The sequence below is a fragment of the Eptatretus burgeri genome, chromosome 1 (assembly GCF_056783735.1).
Source record: "Eptatretus burgeri isolate ZD-2024b chromosome 1, Ebu_testis_v1, whole genome shotgun sequence".
Taxonomy (NCBI): Eukaryota; Metazoa; Chordata; class Myxini; order Myxiniformes; family Myxinidae; genus Eptatretus; species Eptatretus burgeri.
In genome coordinates this window covers 74,915,935-74,936,384 of record NC_140961.1, presented here as the reverse complement: position 1 = coordinate 74,936,384, position 20,450 = coordinate 74,915,935, and the positions used below count along the sequence as shown (strand labels likewise).

The 20,450-nt window shown below is 42.0% G+C and overlaps 1 protein-coding gene across 4 annotated transcripts in view; it reads left to right on the top strand.

The window, feature by feature from the left end:
* The window catches only part of LOC147034766 (DENN domain-containing protein 1B-like), a 75,209-nt gene extending 66,274 nt beyond the window's left edge, over positions 1 to 8,935 (top strand). For all 4 annotated transcript variants that reach the window (XM_085888535.1, XM_085888525.1, XM_085888550.1 and 1 more), the window contains 6 exons: positions 1,279 to 1,350; positions 1,674 to 1,718; positions 5,378 to 5,413; positions 5,534 to 5,619; positions 7,284 to 7,521; positions 7,666 to 8,935. In XM_085888535.1, coding sequence (XP_085744661.1) covers positions 1,279 to 1,350; positions 1,674 to 1,718; positions 5,378 to 5,413; positions 5,534 to 5,619; positions 7,284 to 7,521; positions 7,666 to 8,238 — 1,050 coding nt within the window. In that variant the 3' untranslated portion in view covers positions 8,239 to 8,935. The remainder of the gene's footprint in view (positions 1 to 1,278; positions 1,351 to 1,673; positions 1,719 to 5,377; positions 5,414 to 5,533; positions 5,620 to 7,283; positions 7,522 to 7,665) is intronic.
* The last annotated feature ends 11,515 nt before the right edge of the window (positions 8,936 to 20,450 follow it).

The following is a 20,450-nucleotide window of genomic DNA, read 5'->3' as shown; positions in this document are numbered from 1 at the left end:
CCATTTTCAAAACCTATCTAGTCTGTCATTTTAGGAGATATCTGGCAACGGTTCATCGATTATGATAGTAAAAAAAAACATTATAGAGATGACCGTCACCCCCACACGGGGGTAATTTTTTTTAATCGATTCCCTCTTGTGTAGTATTTTCCTCTTCCACTTCCCAAACAAATGCACTCTGCCCGTGTCAAAAAAACAAAAGGTTGTATTGAAATAAAAATATGAGCATTATCTTCTTCCTTTCAATTTTCTTTCTTTCTTCATTTGAGTGTTTAAAACTAGAGACCAGTTGATCATAATCGCCAATCGATTAATACGAACATGCAAGTTACCTCCACTTTTTATAATCTACAAAATGGGGTCGAAGTTCGTGCCGATTGTCTTGTCACCTGGAATTTAACATGATAATTTTAGGTTTATCTTTACATGGCTAATCCTACTATTAACTTGCAATTGGTCACTGCCTTTGACACCAACACAAATTTTTATTCGACACTCGGCATCAAAAAGCCACATGTATCGAATAAACTGTTTCAAACGGAGCACCTCACCATCATTAGAGCATTTGCATTGCATCAGATGTGGCAATAAATGTGAATTGTTGCTCCCAGCTTGCTGGCTCGATGACAGAAGATGGCATTTGCATTTTATGCCTCCGCACCAAGGGTGCCGGAGGCATTATGTTTCCAGGTTGTCCGTCCGTCCGGATTTTCGTTTACGCGATAACTCAAGAAGCAAATTGTAGAATTTCATCAAACTTGGTAAAAAAGGTAAAGTAAGACAGGTCAATTAAGTGATTCGATTTTGGGCCAGATGTGGTAAAGGTCAAGGTCAAACTCTGAAATTTTACTGTTTACGCCCTAACTCAAGAAATAAAAGAATTTCATTAAACTTTGTACAAATGTCAAGTAAGACAGGTCAATTAAGTGATTAGATTTTGGGCCAGATGTGGTCAAGGGTCAAATATGTCAATACTCAAGTGTTTGTGCCGGAGAGCGGAGGCATACCCGTCGACTGTGCGCAGTCGAATTAATCTAGTTTTTTTTCGACCTCCATCCCTACCCTGTTTAGAATCCCATGCAGGCGCAGGCAACTTGCTAGTTTCCTTATACAGTATGTGAATAGCTTGGCTGTTTTATTTATTTATTTATTTATTTATCCCCCCTCCCCATGTCATCATTTTGTATTGATGGTTTGTGTAAATTCTGCATTCTTTTTAATGTTACTCTATCATTGGCAATAATCTAAAAATTCACACTTTTGAACCTGTTTCCTCAGAAAGGTGGTGGTGCTCTGCTGGATACCATGCGAACGAGGGCAAATCCAGCTGTTCGCCATGTCTACAGATTTGTATGAGGGCATGCAAATTTTATACTAACGAATTGTTTGAGACTTCGATGATGGCGAAACGTTTACTTGCAATATTTTATTGTTTTATTTTCTAGTTTTTGTTTTGATATGATCGTGATGCTTTTAAGTCTTTTTTTTTATTATTAATTTTTTTTTAAATATGAAACGTGATGTGGTGAAGGGTAGAATGGCAGATGTAGAGTTGAGTACCGTGAAACCCTGCCATTTGCGGCATTTTTCAGGAAAGTATTCTGTGTGAATGTCGGGGGTCTTACTGTACATGAAAGGTTTTGTAAAAACTTTGTCCATGATCTTTACCTCAGGCACGGCAGGGTCTGCGTGGAGTCACGAGTCGCTTGAAACCTCCCGTAAGATGTGATTGTTTACTTGTCATGTGATTATCATTGAGTAACATTCCATGACATTGAACTTGCAGGTGACTGTGTGGCATATTCCCAAGGTATAATGGTGGACAGTCACCAACAAGTCTTTGCTGTATTAGTAGGGTTAGGCATACAACCATACTTTTTTTGAAAGGAGTGTTTTTTATGGCCAAATTTCATGCTGATCATGAATCCGTTGAACTTTTTGACATAGGATGATGTCTTAGGTTGGTAAAATGCAAAAATTCAAAATGTCTGCCAAATTTACCCACTTTTCAGGTAAAATTTGATAATTATGGCTTACTCGGGCATTGCAATATTAGGGTTGGGCACACATCGACTTTTTCTCTGTTGTCCCGTTAAAAGGAGTTTTTTAATGGCCATTTTTCATGCTGATAGTGAATCCATTGACATTTTTGACCTAGGATGATGTCTTACTAAGATGTCTTACTAAGACATCATTCTTGGTCAAAAGTTTCAACGGATTCGTGGTCAGCTTGAAAAATGGCCATAAAAAACACTCCTTTCAACGGGATAACAGAGAAAAAGTCGATGTGTGCCCAACCCTAGTATTAGGTAAAACTAGCACATTGTGTCACGCACACATGCACACACGCACACACACGCACACACACACACACACACACACACACACACACACACACACACACACACACACACACACACACACACACACACACACACACACACAATTGTGGCCAATTACATTTTCTTTTTTTACTGAGTAAACTTGCACGTGCAATTCTGACAATGCCTCTACCTCTCCCTCCGAACTCTGACCCATCTTTGCTCTCTCTCTCTCTCTCTCCCCCTCCAACTCCCCCCCCCCCTTTTCACTCCCCCTCCAAACCCATCCTCAAATCCCTCCCCCTTCCAATTTATCACATCTTTACTTCCTCTTCACCATCCTCTCACACAGAAAAGCAAATGGGGGAATTCCCACATTGAAATGACGAATATTTAACACTTTCCTCCCCTATCATGCTATTGACGACTTCACAGAATCCCGTCATGGTTGCTTGTCCAACTCACAATTTTAAGAGACGATAGTTGGAAATAACAGTGAGGACCTGCATAACCTCTGCATTAAAATCCCTACGTGAGAGAATGCCACAGTTATTTGGACGGTGTATAAACCACAAAACGCTGCCTCTATCGCTGAGCCCGATCTTCACAATGCCTGTGACTTGTATCAATTCAAATCCTTTTAACTGGCACTTTGTTCGTGTTACACTTAATACGTGGGGAGAGCATGGCGATTGTGAATTTTCTAGCTTTGAAGATGTCTTTAACTTCACATTGCAGTAAACACCAAAATGGCAGCTGTCGTGTCAATTTTGGGTGGAGTCGGGCGAACTGTCGAACCAATGGGTGGAACGTGTCTAACCAGATGCGTGGCTCCTTTTATACTCGAGATGAAGTAAATTTGAACTATTTACAGTATTTGGATGCTTGAATCTCAATGCTGTTGAGCTCATTCATGAGTAGTTAAACGTCCTTGAACAGTTTCTAAATTCCCTTTGATACCTCTGTCACCGAAGGTGGAAGAAGGTTGTTTTCACCCCGGTTTGTTTGTTTGTGTGCAGGATATCTCAAAAAGTTGTGGCCGGATCCGGATGAAATTTTGTGGGCAGGTTGGGTGTGTGACAAGGAAGAACTGATTAGGTTTTGGTGAAGATCTGGATCTGGATCCGGCGATTCAAAATATTTTAAGCGATTCTTCACCATTGAGAGACGGTGCCAAAAACGGTGTGTAGCACAATATCTCAAAAAGCTGTGGACAGATTTGAACGAAACTTTGTGGACAGGTTGGGTGTGATGAGGACGAAACTATTCAATTTTGGTGAAGATCTGGATACAAGAATTTTTTTAATTTTAAAGTGATTCTTCACCATTGAGAAATGGTGCCAAAATCAACATATAGCACTATATTTCAAAAAAAAGATTGGCCTCTATGTTCTACTGGATCAAGATCATGGTGGAGGTACATGCTCTACCAAGTGCCCTTCTAGTTTGTTTCTGGAATATTTAAGTGCTATGAATCTGCTGTTTTAGTTGTCGTCTCAGTTAAATTTTACAGACTTTGTTCAACACATGAAAATTAAAAATTTAAATGCTGAGAATTTCCTCAAAGTTGTTTTGTGGGATTGCAGGTGCAGGCAAAAGTAGTCGCGCATGGAAAAATCCAATCTATTTCACCATTTTCAAAATGATGTTGAAAGGACTAATCTGTTCACTCTGCTAAATGCTGAAATGTTTAACTTGTGGATGATGATTGGGTCTTGAAGGAAGAGCGGAATTTAATCATCAAATGGATTTGTCATGGGCATTTGTTAAACATCCTACTTTTATTAGGTAATCTCGTTAAACCAGTCTCAATGTCCATCCGTCCGTACATCCATACGTATGTCCCCATTTTTTTCTTCCGATTTTCTTTATTTGGTATGTGGGTAGATGTCGATGAGGGATGCACGACGGTATGACCTTTGACCCGATTGAAGGTCAAGGTCAAGGTCACTCCAAAGTTGCGAAATCGTCCATTTTCAAAATCTATCTCCTCCGTCGTTTATGATCCGATCTTCAAAATTCCTTTGGATTCTGATAATATGGAACAATATCTAAATTTGGTCAGGCCGCTTTTTGAAATTCGTCCTGGTTATCGAGTCACGTATTTTCAAAGTTGGAAAAATCGTTGATGTGATGGTCAAAAAAAAATCCGCCCGATCTTGATGAAACTTGGTATGTAGGTAGGGGTCGATGAGTGATGCACGATGGTATGACGTTTGACACGATTGAAGGTCAAAGTCGAGGTCACTCCAAAGTTGCAAAATCGTCCATTTTCAAAATCTATCTCCTCCGCCGTTTGTGATCCGATCTTCGGATTCTGATAATATGGAACAATATCTAAATTTGGTCGGGCCGGTTTCTTTAAAATCCGTCCTGGTTATCGAGTCACGTGTCTTCAAAGTTGGAAAAATCGTCGATGTGATACGGTCAAAATGGAGATGACCATTTTTCTTTATTTTTATTTTTTCTTTTTTTTCTTTATCTTTTCTGATTGTCTCTATTCCTTCTTCCTCTCATCTTCATCATGACTGCTTGTCAACCTGTACCATTGCTTCTTGGACCTTTCAGTCATAGTGACATGCTCTGTGCAAGTATTAATTGGCATAGTTTGTTGAAACAGTTGCGATAATTGATGTTGAGCCAAGCATCCCAGAGACATTTTAACTGGGGACGGAGGAGCAAGCACACCCGATTGGGTCGATAGATTTATGATATTGTGATGGTACAGGTATATTGCAATTGTGCATGAAAGCTCCAGTTGAACACAGTTGTGGTAAAGATTGGAGAAACTAAGCAGGTATTGAAGAAATGATGATTAAAAATGTATGCATTATGCTTGCTTTCAAAAATAATTAAGTCCTTGTACTTTACCAAAATTGTTATTGTTATTATTTCAGTTTGTAAATTGATTTTGTCCAGCAGGTTTGGCCTTCTACAATTTTTATTTTGCCTTTTTGCTTTTCTTCTCTTGTTCCTTGTTCTCTTTTAGAATACATGTTCTCTTTTTCTATTTTTTTTTTTTATATTTATTTTTATTTCTTTCCTCCTACCCACAGAGCCGGATTGAATCGGGATACGGAGGCTTCACCACGGTATGTGAAGGACTAAACAGACAGACTTCATTGTGCGCACATTTTGGTACCATTACTTCATCGTATCAAGAATTTTAAAATTGCAATGCAACCAATTATTTTTTTCCTTTTATTTGGCAGCTTTCCCCATTGCAATCCCCACCGGCAGAGTGTGCATCGTCTTACGTAAAGGACAGGAGGCGAAGTTCTTTACCAAGCCCTGATGCGTGAGCAAAGAGTTTTATTAGTACTTTGACCATGTTGAGATGAGGAATACTTTTTTGAAATGACTCCCTTTCTTCCTTAAACCTTCACTCAGCTGTTATTATTACCTCTGCCACCAAAGGTGGATGGAGGTTGTTTTCACTCCTGTTTATCTGTATGTGAACAGGTTATCTCAAAGTAGTGGACAGATTCAGTCTAAATTTGCTTCAAAGGTTGGCTGTATGATGAGGACGAAATGAGTAGATTTTGGTGACCATCTGGATACTTTAATTTTTTTTTTCAGTGATTCTTCACCCATTGAGGTCAGGTCAAAAACAATATGTTGCACAATATCTCAAAGTTATGGATGGATTCACATGTAACTAGGTGGATAAGTTGGGTATGTGGGTGACAAGAACAAGCCGATTAGATTTTGGAGGTCCTGATGCAGATCTTGCATGGGGCATCCCATCAGTGGGATGCAAAATGTAAAATGATCAGCTTGGTGGAGGGAAACACTTAAACTGGTGCCGTTTTTGTTTGAGTTAAATCTCATTTATTTTTCTATGATTCTGAGGAATGTCTCCCCTCCACTGTGAACCCACCTCTTTTACATTCCCTTTTTAGGTCATCTCTGCCGAGATGACCTAATAAAGCCGGACCAAATGTCCGTCCGTCAACAATTTTTCTTTCTGATCTTGATGAAACTTAGTATGTGGGTAGAGGTCGATGAGTGTTGCACAATGATATAACTTTTGTCCGGGTTCAAGGTCAGGGTCAAGGTCACAAGGCCACGTAAGTTATAAAAATTGCCATTTTCAAAACCTATCTAGTCTACAAGATGCCATTCTACAAGATATTCGGCAACTGTTTATTGATTATGATAGTAAAAAATATTATCTTGTATCTAACCGGACAGATTTTTGAATTTCTGTCCCGTTTTGCCACCACATAACCTGGAAGATGGTCAAAAACACCTCCCGGTACAAAGAAAACTTTTTACTTCCGATCTTGATGAAATTTGGTATGTGGGTCGAGGTCGATGAGTGATACCCAACGCCTTTTTTTTTCCTGGATTCAAGGTCACGAAAGTTGTGAAAGTCGCCATTTTCAAAACCTATCTAGTCTATCATTTTAGGAGATATCTGGTAACGGTTCATCGACTATGATAGTAAAAAACATTATAGAGATGACCGTCACCCCCACACGGGGGTAATTTTTTATTTTATTTTATATTTTCTATTTCTCTCCACCTTTGCCACTGAAGGTGGGCCAAGGTCGTTTTCACCTGTCTGTTTTGTCTGTAAACAGGACATCTCAAAAAGTTGGGGATGCATTCAGACAAAACTTTGTGGACAGGTTGGGTGTTTGATAAGGAAGATTTGATTCAATTTTGGTGAAGATCTGGATCTGAGAATTTTTAATGCGATTCTTCAACAATTAAGTGATGGGGGCAAAAACAATAAACAGCATGTTTCTTCAAAGTTGTGGACTGATTCGGACAAAACTAGGTCGATGAGTTGGGTTGATGGGTGATGAGAACAATCCAATTTAGATTTTGGAGATCCTGATGCAGATCCGGCCCATTTACAAAATGTAAAATGTTCAGTCTGCCAGAGGTGTGCACTCTATCGAGTGATGTTCCACTTTTGTTTGCCTTTTTGATGTAGTTTTTGTGTCTTTCTAGATCTCTACCATCAACCATTGAAGTGTCTTGTGTGAAAAATGTAACAAGTGACCATAACTGTTGGTCCATCATGAGTATGGCTCGATCTCTTGATGACTTGAGACTTGAAGATGCAGAACACAAGGTGGTATCTGGAGACCAGCGGCACGACTCAAAACCACGACCTTTATTGCCAGATTTGGCAAGTGATTTCGTAAATCACAACTCTCCTTCTCTCATGGCTTTGCCACGTCCACAGGTCACATTTTGCTTTTTGATAAACGACATGATTGCATATCAAATTAGGTTGAATATTGAATTAATTCAGATGGATTGCCTTTTTTTATGTGCAGCATTTTATCCAATTAACAGTTTCCCTTTTTTTTTTTTTTTTTTACCCTAGCCACGTCACTATATCCATCCCTCAGAGTCTTCAGACCAACCCTTACTCAAAATGCCCCCCACAAGTTCACATGCTTTGGTTACCAGCAGCAGTCCTGCAACTCCTGAGCCCCACCATGATCTCATCTGCCTTCTTGACCCACTTTGCTCTGCGACCACTGAAACTCGAACCACTAGTTCTTGTACTATTCCTGCCCTTTCTCCTCACCTGTTTCCCATAAATGTACCTTTTATCCCTACTCCTCACATGAGCCAGCCTTGCCAGCCTTTTCCGTTTTTGGCCCACTCTCCTCAACCGGTATCCCTTGGTGTACCTTCAATCTCGCATTCACACTTCCTCTCCTATCCTCTGACCCCATCTCTTTCGCCTCAGTTTTGTTCTCGTTCATTCACACCATCGCACTCCCCTCAAGCCGCCATCAGAATTCAGAATCCGATACATTGCAAACTTCCACAAACAGCACCCACTGGCCTGCTCAATCAGAAAATGCCACCATCTCCAGCAGTACACAGCGACAATGTTTCTGCAGAGATCGTTGCCGAAAGACGCAGGCAGTGGGAGATTTTTGATTGACCTCAGATTACAGATTTTATAAATGCATAATGCCCAAGCCTTGGACTCTAAAGGGAAGCGAGGCTGCCTTCAGTCTGTTGTGCAGGCATTTTGTCATGCTGTCCATCAAGTTGATTGTTTGCTTGATTAATCTTCATGGCCATATTGTCAGTGGAATTTTGCTTTGAAGGCAGAATTGTAATCTTAAATGATGTGATGCATTTGTATAATTGCCTCTTATGCCAGCATTTCATTTTTTGGCTTTGATGTTTAATTGTAAGTGGTTTAAAAACACAAGCACTGGTGTTTATAAATATAGAGCTATTGAAGGGTGACATATTTCTATAAAGATCATAGTTATAAGTATAATACCACCAATCTCGATTTGAAGCCACTTTTCTACGTATCTAGTTACCTGCAACGTACAAAATGTATTTGTCAAATCGCTATCCATTTTTAGGTCACGTGTACACAAAATGAGTATTGGTTAAAAGCAGGTGTGTTTTAAATATTTTGTCACAAACCTGTTTTATCAGGCTTTTTATTTTTTTGGCACATTGATTTTTTTTTTCTTCTTTTTTTTCTGCAAAATGACACATTGGTTACTTTGAGCACTTGCCTGAATACCATCGTAAGCTGAAATTGTGTATATACCTGCACTCTGCACTGTTACAAAAAATATGTAAATTTCACAAAAAATAAAGGTTCACAAACGGCCTTTTTTCTTGCCTTTTTTTTTTTCTTCAACTCTGTAGAGTGACAGAAAAGAGCAATAACAGTTGAAAAATAACAATAACAACAATAACAAAACGATTTTTGAAGTATAATCAAAAGGGAGTTCCTCAAAGCTGGGTATGGGACAGTAAGCAGGACTGGAGAAAGGTGGTTTAACAACAAAAAAAATTAAAGAAGTCCACTGAGCACTCTGAGGTGAGAGCAACAGGTGGCCTTTTAATGAAATATACCAATTTTGAGCTTTATTTCCACAGAATCTCAGAAAATGTGATGCTGGAGTACTCACAGGGGAAATAATTATTCCCTTCAGCTACTCTCAGTCTGTAGGCCGAGTAAGGCATGATTTTTTTTTTTTTTACAAGGAATGCCAATGTCTGGTATGTTGGCTGTTGCTGGCTACGGAGGCCAGCTTTGCTATATGGTCATATCCCAAGAGGTCATGGCAAAGCAACCTCTTCCTGTGACCAAGTGGAAGTTGACGGATTTGTTTGTTGATCCTTCCAGAGCATGGCACCGATTTGGCTGAATGTGATTGTCTGCTTTGTGGATACTACTCGTAGAGAAGATCATCCAGAGGAGAAAGTGTATTCCCAGTTAAGGGGCACAAGCTAGCAGTTGTCTAAATTGTTGAAGGGGTTATAGCCATTAGCTTGTGGATTCTGAATACATGGGGAGGCAATGCTTGTCAGTGATGAGGCCTGATCTTCTGGCCCAAGGTTTTACTGGGAACCACTTTTAGATGTGTAGGAAGGACCACATGGAACTGTTTTGCTGGCCCACACTAATATGATTGGATACTCAAGGGCCACAGTGACATAAAGAGGGAAGTAGCCAGGAGGTTGAGCCAACAGGCTCTTGTGGGTCGAGAAACCAGTCATTGGACCACTCGGCACTCTGCGACATGCTTGAGCCTTGCTTTATTGATGTTTTGGGTGAGATGTGCATGTCCCCTTCATTTCTTGTCTTCTCTGGCAGGTCCTGAGATAATCGTTGGTGGCCACGAAGATGCTTATGGTGTAAGTTTTGTGGGGCGTGGGGGGTGAGTGGGGGGGACTATATTATAATTGCCATTTCATTTGGAAATGGTGGCAATTACAATTTAACATTGAAATGTTTATCGATAAGCCAAGTCGTTTAATAACAAGAACCATGACTTGGTTCAGTTATGAGCACCATCACAATGAAGTTGTTGGAGATAATTTCCAAAGGAGTTGTTCCATTTATATCCAAAGCTTAAGGAGGGTATGTGATTGACCAGCATTGAACTAATTGTGGCATGTTGGATAATTTACTTCCTGGTAACATTGTTCTTGCAAATGGATTTAATATTGCCGAGTGCTGGTTTTTATTGTCACTTTAGATATATGCACCTACTTTGACATGTAGAATTTATTATTATTTTTTTTTGAAATCTGTTTCATAATCAGTAACTTGCAGAGTACCCAGCCTCCAGGTGGGTGAATATTGCACATTAGTTGCTGAAAAAAGTATCATCTGTATATTGTAAGAAGAATCTATAGATGTTTGTGGTATGAGTCTTGAGCAGTGTTTCTCAACCGGGGTTCCCCGGAACCCTGGGGTTCCGCGAGAAGCACTAATAAATAGGCTAATGTATTTTTGAGTAGTTTTTGTTTGATTTAATATTCGTAATTTTACTATACACGTATGGCATATCGTTGGAAACTCCTTGGTTATTATAATAGAGGCTTCAACCTCTTATATTATTTACAATTATAACAACCATAGGGAATGTATTTAACGATGTCTATATGGCACCAGTGTGAAACCGCCCTCACTGGTTAGTGGACGTCCTGTACACGGCGGATTCGTGTATCATTGAGTGACTGACTCAAGTACGGGACGCATGCACGGTGTCCATCTATCTTCTCTGTGCTTCCTAGTGCGAAGTCTCTCTCTCTCTCTCTCAAGGTTAGTTCTTCTGTTTACCTTTATTGCTTCAGCTTTATTTGTTTAAGTTTTGTTTATCAAGTTACATGAGGTGTTTTTTATTTATTTATTTTTTTTTTTGATTTAAAAATGTTTTTTTTTGTGTGTGAATTAAAACCTCGGTGTGAGGTCTCATAAATGAGCAGTATTTTTTTTTTTTTTTTTTTTTTTCATTGCCAATAAATTTGACAAAAAGGGAGTCATTTTTAACTTAAACCAGGTATCCGAAAAAAAATATTTTATTTACCACGTGAACTACGATAAAAAAATATAAAAGCTAGATATTAATAATGGTATTTAACAATTTTATGCAGGGGTTCCCTGAGACATGAAAACTATTTCAAGGGTTCCTCAGGGGTAAAAATATTGAGAAACTCTGGTCGAGAGGGTTGAAAGGGTCCAAATGGTTTGTTCCAACGGTGGGGTATAAAGATCAAATGGGTCTAAAACATCTCAAGATCTAAAGGGTATGTTCCGAAAGCGGATAGTGGTTCGGGTCTAAGGAGTTGACATGTTCTAAAGGTACGTTCTCATAGTATGTAATTAATAGATGCAGAGATGGTCCACCAATACGCAATTGATACTTACTTGGGTTGACCGATGCTGTCTTTTTGACACTTGACCACTGTCTTTTTTTATTTTATTTTATTTGTTGTTAACAGTTTTATATCCATACCTGGTGTTTAGATGGGCAAGTAGGGTGGAAACGGCAGTGTTAGAATTTCTGAGATCAGGGTCATTGAACTTTTGACTACCTATCCACCGACAAGGTCTTCATCAGCAGCTCGATGGAGTCCTGCTCTCCGTTCGCCATAGAAATCAAGGCCTTCAAGATCATTGGAATATCCCGCGATAAAGCTGTCTATGGGCCTGTCACTTTGCCAACAGACAGGTTGGTGGTCTGTCTTCTACCGCCTCCTTTCTGGTCTTGCACCCTCTGCTCTTTCCTGGCTTTGTCCCCCTCCCAGGTTTCTGCATAGTCCACCATCAACCGCCTTCTGTAAAAACTATCAACACTAACGATCGCTGCTCATTTCCCTCCTTTTTTTTTTTTTTTTCTTTTTTTTAAAATCATTTTTCTTCACCTGCTGAAGCAACTTCCACATTGTCTTCAATCTTTCTTCCCTCCAAGTCTTCAAGATAGTTCACCATGATCTTTTCTACCCTCACTAACCTCACCCCAATCTCTCCTCATCCAAAATTTTTAGTGTTTCCTTCTGTCATTTTGTCCACCCAAAACATCCCCTCCTGCCATACATTCCTCCCCACACCCATTATTTATCGAAGTCTTCCTCTATATTTGCCTTCAACTCTGCCGTTAGTGCCCCCCCCCCCCCTTGGCTGTTCCTTTTCTCCTGTTCTGTCCTGATCTGTTCAGTCCATTAGTACTAGCTCTTCCATGAGCCTCGACTATGTATGCATGTATGTATATATATATATATATATATATATATATATTTATATATATATATATATATATATATATATATATATATATATATATATATATATATATATATATATAAAAACTTGTCATTTAACAACCACATCCACCACTGATGCGATGTTTGCTTTGAGAATGTTGATGGAGAAGTACAGGGAAGGCCAGAAGGAGTTACATTGTGTGTTTGTGGATTTAGAGAAAGCTTATGATAGGGTGCCAAGAGAGGAGTTGTGGCATTGTATGAGGAAGTCGGGAGTGGTGGAGAAGTATGTGAGGATCGTGCAGGATATGTATGAGGACAGTGTGACAGCGGTGAGGTGTGCGGTAGGAATGATGGACCGGTTTAAGGTAAAAGTGGGATTGCACCAAGGATCGACTCTGAGCCCTTTCCTGTTTGCAATGGTGATGGACAGGTTGACGGACGAGATCAGACTGGAGTCTCCATGGACTATGATGTTCGCAGATGACATCATGATCTGTAGGGAGAGTAGGGAGCAGGCTGAAGCGAGCCTTGAGAGGTGGAGGTACGCACTGGAGAGACGGGGAATGATAGTCAGTAGGAGTAAGACGGAGTACATGTGTGGAAATGAGAGGGAGGGTGGTGGTATGGTGTGGTTGCAAGGAGTTGAGGTGGGGAAGGTGGATTGGTTTAAATACTTGGGATCAACTGTCCAAAGTAACGGAGAGTGTGGGAGAGAAGTGAAAAAGAGAGTGCAGGCAGGATGGAGTGGGTGGAGAAGAGTTGCAGGAGTGATTTGTGACAGAAGGGTAGCTGCAAGAGTGAACGGGAAAGTATACAAGACGGTAGTGAGACCAGCTATGTTGTATGGTTTGGAGGCGGTGGCGCTAACAAAAAGACAGGAAGCGGAGCTGGAGGTGGCAGGGTTAAAGATGCTGCGATTCTCGTTGGGAATGACGAGGATGGATAGGATAAGAAATGAGTGTATTAGAGGGACAGCGCAGGTAGGATGGTTAGGAGACAAAGTGAGAGAGGCGAGATTGAGATGGTTTGGACATGTGCACAGGAGGGAAACGGAGTATATCGGGGGAAGGATTTTGAAGATGGAGCCGCCAGGCAGGAGGAGAAGAGGAAGGCCAAAGAAGAGGTTCATGGATGCGGTGAGGGCGGACATGCGGGTGGTTGGAGTGTCAATGGAAGATGTGGAGGATAGAGCGAAATGGAGACGGTTGATCTACTGTGGCGACCCTAACGGGAGCAAGCCGAAAGAGGAAGAAGAAGATCCACCCTTTTGATTTAACACAACACACATAAAGTCAACAATGATCAAAGTATCACTGTGAAGATTGATTGTTCTCCACTCCCCCTTTTCCTTTGCATTTGTATTCAAAGCAAGAACATTTATTAAAGCAGTTCCCTCGCCAAACTACTTGTAGTAACTCGATGCTTCAATTTGGGGGTCGCGAGAAATTTCCTGAACTCTCGCCTTCTTTCCACACAGCTTAATTGCTTCACTACACTACCGCTGCATCACCCAACCACCATCACCACAGATGTTCACCACCTCCTTCTGGATCGGCAGAAGACAAAGGAGTGGCCCGTACCCTTACAGATGCTCATGGCATGACTGTGCATGGTGCAATTCAATGCCATGGAGATAGCTTGAGCGTTCCGCTCAACTGCGGCCCTCGTTGGGTGTCCTGCACGTGTTCGTGACCGGAGAGCGTCACCAGCTATCCTTGCCCCATGTTATTGTAGGAGCTCTGCCTGGTGGCAAAGGGCAGAGCAAATGAGGCCATTTCCGGTGCAAAATCCTTACCTCGCTGAAGCTAGCGCTGGGGCAATGGTCTATACGCCAATGAGGGTGCAGGGAAATGCCCATTGCTCCACTGGTTCCGCTCTCAAGCACCGCCCCTGTTGGGGCATTATAAAAGAGAGCTGGGCTCTGGCCTGCACTTTTGCCTGTCATTCTCTCTGACCTCACCCATCCTCTTCGCTGTTCTGCTCTTTCATCTGACTTGCCCTCTCTTCTCATCATCTGGCCCACCCTTTGTTGTTGGGGTCACGGAGACCATGGAGTGGAACGCTGGACAAGCAAGAAAGCCAGACACCAGACTGAGCGCAGCCTGTGTTAAACACTTAAACGTTCAGACCTCTTTACACATGATTAAGTATCCTCTTGCATGTTCTTTCCTTTGTTTCCAAAACTCCCTCTGATTCACATCTTTGCACCTCGTCTGCGAATCATCGCACCTCCAATCATGCACCATCGACACCCTCAGTTTTCCTACCCCCAGGTACAAAAGAGGTCGCAAACACCTTGTCTTTCTCGTTCTTTGCTTTCTAATTTCCTGAGGTATGTGTCTGATGGCATCTGTCATGTTCATTTAAGAAGATTGTAGAAGTTTGTCGGAATAGCTCTGCCCTCTGTCTTTGGCTTGTAAATGCTTGCATTTATTTTGCCGCACCTCATCGATCCTTGCTCTCCCATGCTGTACATATTGAATTTGTAATAAAACCTTTGATTATTGTGCCACATACCCTTTCTGAGCTTTTAATTATAAATAAGCCTGCTCATTATCAATGTACCCAGTTTGTCCTGTCTTTTCCTTCATTGGTCTAGTATAGTCCGTATGTAGTTCCCCGGGAAGTTCAACCCTCTGTAATTTGCTCTTGTTTGGTGGTGCATAGTTGACAGCTCCTCTTGGCTGCACGTGATACGGTAAGTTCTATGCAAGTATGCATCGACGGCATGAGACCCCTCCCCCCCCTTGGTGCGGCTGTCCCCTGGTAAGGTACCCACGTGAAGTTGTTTCACACTGCCAGGATTGGCAGTACCAATCGGCATTCATGGTTGCTTAACAACCGGCCGCAGCCCAGAGTATTTGTGCCCGGTAGTCTCAGGACTGGGTGTTCGGGAGGAACTAGAGTGCTTCCTCCTCGTGGCGAAACGTGAACCCTGGATCCGTAATTATATAATAACGAATCGATGGATGCAATCACTTATCTATGCCATGACAATGACCAGCCATGTGTCATTCCTGGTTGTGAAGGCAAGGATACCACCTTCACTTATCTCAATGTCCACATTTACAATTGTCGTGTTGTGTTAGCCACATAATTGGTGGAGGCAGTCAAACCTGAAATCAGATTGCCTATATAAACAGCAATAACATGACTGACCACCAACCTTCAGCCGTCCTTGATGGAGCTGAGAACTACTATGTCACCGCTGCCATCTCAAACAAAATTGAGTGTTTCTATGTCGACATAGTAAGTTTGGAGAAGATAAATAACATATTAGCATAAAGCCATGACGAGAGCAACATTTTCCTCCAGGCTGGCTCCTTTACAGACTTCTCCACATGCTCAACTTCAACCAGCCAGCTTTGAACACCAGTGTTTCCCTTTAAATGAGATATCTGATTTATTTTTACACTATTTTGAACTGATCCAAGCTGGGAATTCTCTTTCGATGAAGACTATCCAAAAGTGTGGAAGCAAGCTCATGCATTCCATGAAGGCCACGATTGACACACTCATCCATGACAATCCTTAAGACAGGCACCAGCTCTGGAGTGAGAGATTCCCTGATTTCTCATCCAAGACATTACTCAGAGAAGCAGTTGCAATTCTGATAGTGACAATTAAAACTTTCAAATCGGACAAGGACAAACACAAACCTTTCAAATGGGAAACAGTTGAAGAGCTGCAAAGCACAGAAAGGGTCATGATACATGCAGTTCAGAAATAATCTTTTAGTGAGGACATAAGTAACCTGAAGGCAGATTAATATTCAGCTCTGGTTCCCAGCAACTTAGAGTCCAGTCTACAAACCAAGTTCATTGTTAGATCAAGATGGAATCACCCGAGTCGGTGGAAGACCGATAAGCTGACATATCTTGATTGTCAACTGATACTTCTTTCCAAACACAGCCATCCCTCAAAGCTAAATATGCAGCACTTCCACCAGATGATTCAGCACTGAGGTTGGCAGTTAACCATTGCAGAAAGATAGTGGATCATCGAGTTCCATGATCTTGGTAGCTATATCATTGACTGATGTACTGTCTACAGGAAGCTCAAAGGCAGGCTTCTCACTTAAGCCATGGCTGACTGATACCTTAGGACAGACCAGATGACAACACCTTTCACCAACGTTGGAGTGGAGATCTTTGCCCCATGGCTCATCCCTAGAATGACTCGAGTTGGCTCATCTAACTCCACGAGATGGTCCATGATCTTCATCTGCCTCTTTCGGAGAGCAATACACAATGAGGTCATCGACTCGATGGACACCTTGTAATTCATCTCCACTCTACGGAGATTTGTTCCCATTTGTGGATCACTTGCTCGACCGTGATGAAATCGAGGGAGGAACTTTGTCAACAACAAATGTGAGCTTCACACAAATAAATTAGCTCGATGAAGATCAGGTGAAAAAATATTTGGTGAAATTTGGTGAAAAAAATAGGGGGGGCAAACAACTTGTGGGAGCCCATGACATCAAAATTTGATGGTCAAATTATTGATCAATATAAAATTTAATGTGCCTACCAATTTTTTTTGTTCATCTATGTATTAACATGAAAAACAAATGTGTCAGACATCGCAAACAGTTTAATACGATATTACGTTCCATATACAGCATACATAAATCATGCACATGAAGTACACACAACAAACATGGGATTACATGCTTTCCAAGAGGCAAATATTTCAATCACATCTTTGAAATCCAATTCATACAGCAACTCGTACTCAATACTCAACAATGCAAGCCAACAGAGATATACACTCGATTACGTTTCTTGTTTTGCCAATTCCCCGTCAATGCGCCCGAGTACCTTTCCATGTCTGGCCAAAATCATTATTGATTCCAGATGAGATTTGGATTCCTCATGTTCAGCCAAACGTTCACTAACGTGTTTGCAGTTACAAAATCCATTACTGGGTAGTTTCACTTTCTGAGTGGCCACAAGTTTACAGGTATAGCAGTAGAATTTTCCAGTAGTTGAACAGAAGCAGAGCGAGAGATGATTAACTGTTTGTGGTTGGAACAAATTTGGTGAACATTTATGGACAAAGTACATCTCACCTTTGGTCTGTACTCAGTGTGCTGATGATCTCTCAAACAATTGTTCATCACAATTCTGCAAGTTGATGGGTTCTCTCTTAGCTCAAAAAGCTATAATTTCCTCTGTAGATGATTCGTTAGTCATAAGCCAATATCATTGTCAAAACAATGAGGTTGAGATCCAGTTTCTTCTGTTTGATCTCCAAGAACTGTTTTCTGAGAATTTACCGGTCATAATTTTAATGGTTATTTTTTGGTGGGGGCTATTTTGTGGGGACCTCAATGCTTGTGCCCCGTGCACTCGCTCCCCTTTAAATTCTGCCCTGACATCTTTTTTCATTCAGTACGTATACAAGAAAACCTCTTTGGATGACAAGCTTGAAGACGAATTCAGTATCTCACAGACCAGTTCCGGCTGTGATGGAGGAAGGAACACCTGAAAAGTGTGAAATCCTGCCAGAAATAGAATGAGGCAAATCTGTCCATCTCCCAAGATGTTGTACTCCTTCAGGAGAAAGAACTCCCAAGAAACATTAACTGGTCGCTTGCCAGAGTTCTAAATTCTTATGGAAAAGTCTGCAAGGTTGACATTGTGGTCTGCAGACACGGTATATACCGAAGCGAACCTACCTGCGAATCTTGGAGCTCGTGCTCTTCGAGAAGGCACCACCTACAAACTGTGACATCCTGGACTGACCTGACCCCAGAAGAGGTCTTTCTTAAATTATGTGCATGACCTTTAATCCCACGATTCATTTACAATTGGTCACTGGCTTTGACCCTAATACAAATTTTTATTACAGACCCGAGGCATGAAAAAGCGACATGTTGTAGGCCGGGGTTCGGTGGCGATAAACGACCACTAGGTGGAGCAGTAGAGCCGTCTCCCACCGAACACCCGGAATTTATAGGTTGTCACCCCAGATAACTCCGGAGTCGTCGGGTCACCTAAGGACCGTGGATGCCAATATTTCGATTGCGTGGCATAGGGTTAATTGTCTCGATCGCCAATATACCTAAATAACCATGCAGTCGAGCTACCGTGGAAACCACCCTCGGCCGACTCTGTCCGGACCGAGTCGCAGGTACCGACTCGGATCCGGCGTAACTGAGCGGAGTTACCAGAGCCGCGCTGGTCCCAAGGACAACTTACGGCACCAACGGCCTCACTATTTCTCAATACGCACCATGCTGGGTCAATGAAAGAAAGCACGAAACGAACTGGAACATTCAAACAATTATTTTATTTACAGGAATAAAAGAAAGGGACGAAGTGTGACTTATTCACGACTATATGCAAGCAAATATTTACAATGATCACAAACACTTAAACAGTTTTACTTAAAGGACGGCGTCACATGCAGACACACCCAAAAGAAAAAGGACCCAATTGGTCTTTATTCGACCCTCGCAGCCAAGGGGATAGTCGAGCTGGGGTTCAGAGTTCTGTCGGGGTACCTGACCGCGTTCATGCAGGTTGGCCCGCGACTGCACATGTGGGACCCGTGGCCCGTGGGAGCTTGGATGGTGAATAGCGGATCCAGGGTCGCTCCTTGTAGAAGGCCAGCGGAGACTCCAGGCTTGAGAGCTCCAGTAATGACGACAGCACACCCAAACTGCCTTCCAAGAACTGCTCCCTCCAAAGAACTTCAAAGAACTCTCAAGAACTCCCAAGGACAAGCAATAACTCTCTGAACTCTGAACTCGAACAAGCACAAGAACTCTCCACACCCGCACACTGAGGGTCACGTCGTCCTTTATCGACCGCTCTGAGCGGGGCGGGGCCTTGGTGGAGCTGACACGCTGATCGCCCTGATTGGACAGGGACCTCCATGGATCCGCCCTTTCTGGGCATGGTTATGGCCGAGCCGAGAAAACCCCGCCCCCTCTACGCGTGTCTGTACCCCTCTTGCTTGAGAAACAACGATTTTTCCTTGTGGTGTTGGAATGCAGACCAATTCGAAGAAGTTGAATCAACCACGCGAGGACCTTGCTTCGTATGCTACGGCCGCGAGGCGAGGGCGCAAGCGCTGAAAGACACTGTGGCCGCAAGTGGAGGGAATCTGGAGATTTAAATAACCGAACTATAAAATAACTCACAGCGCACACACAAAATTCCCATGAGACATAGGGGATGGATTCTAACTTTACACATACTTCTTGAAATAACTGAACTACGGGGGCTCTGGCTGTTTGTGTGCACAAGATTTCCAAATCCGTAACAATATATCAAAAAATTAGTTTCAAATGGAGCACCTTGTGGCCATTAGATAATTCAAATTGCATCAAAATGGGCAATAAATGCGAATTGTTGCTCCCAGGTTGCCGGCTCGATGAAGGAAGATGCCATTTGCATTTTTGATGCCTTCATCCCGACCCTGTTTAGAATCCTGTACGGGCACAGACAACTTGCTTGTTTCAGTAATAATTACATTGATCCCGTTTTTAGCTTATCTGGAATTGATTCCAGATAAGGCATTGTCATCGGGAACCGTCCGTCCGTCTCATTTCGACGACTCTGGCCAAACCGCTGGGCCGATCTGACTGTAATTCGGCAGCAAGGTTCTGCTCCTGACTAACGGGTTTTGAATAGCTCGCTCGTTCCGGTCACGTGACTTTAAGGAGGCCAAAATGGCAGACTTCGTAAATTCCTTCAAACATTTTCTTCTCCAGACCCAGCAGTCAGAATGCTACCAAATTTGGGTAACATTAGGATAGGATACTGATGCTAAATTGTGGAGGCCACGCTGATCACGTGACCGGAAGTGTGTCAAAATGGTAGTCACGCAAATTCCTTCTAAAATCTTCTCCGACCCACCAGTCAGAACGCTACCAAATTTGAGTTACAACATTGAGCCAGGGTAGGGATGTCAAATTGTGGAGGTAATGCCGATCACGTGACCGGAAGTCTGTCAAAATGGCTAACTTCGTCGACTTTTAGGAAAATTGCATCAAATCCTTTAAAAATCTCCAGACCCACCAGTCAGAATGCTGCTAAATTTGGGTAACAACGTTAGGCCAGGGCCCAGATAAGCTACAGGCCCAGTGGTCCCTATTTTAATATGGGATTA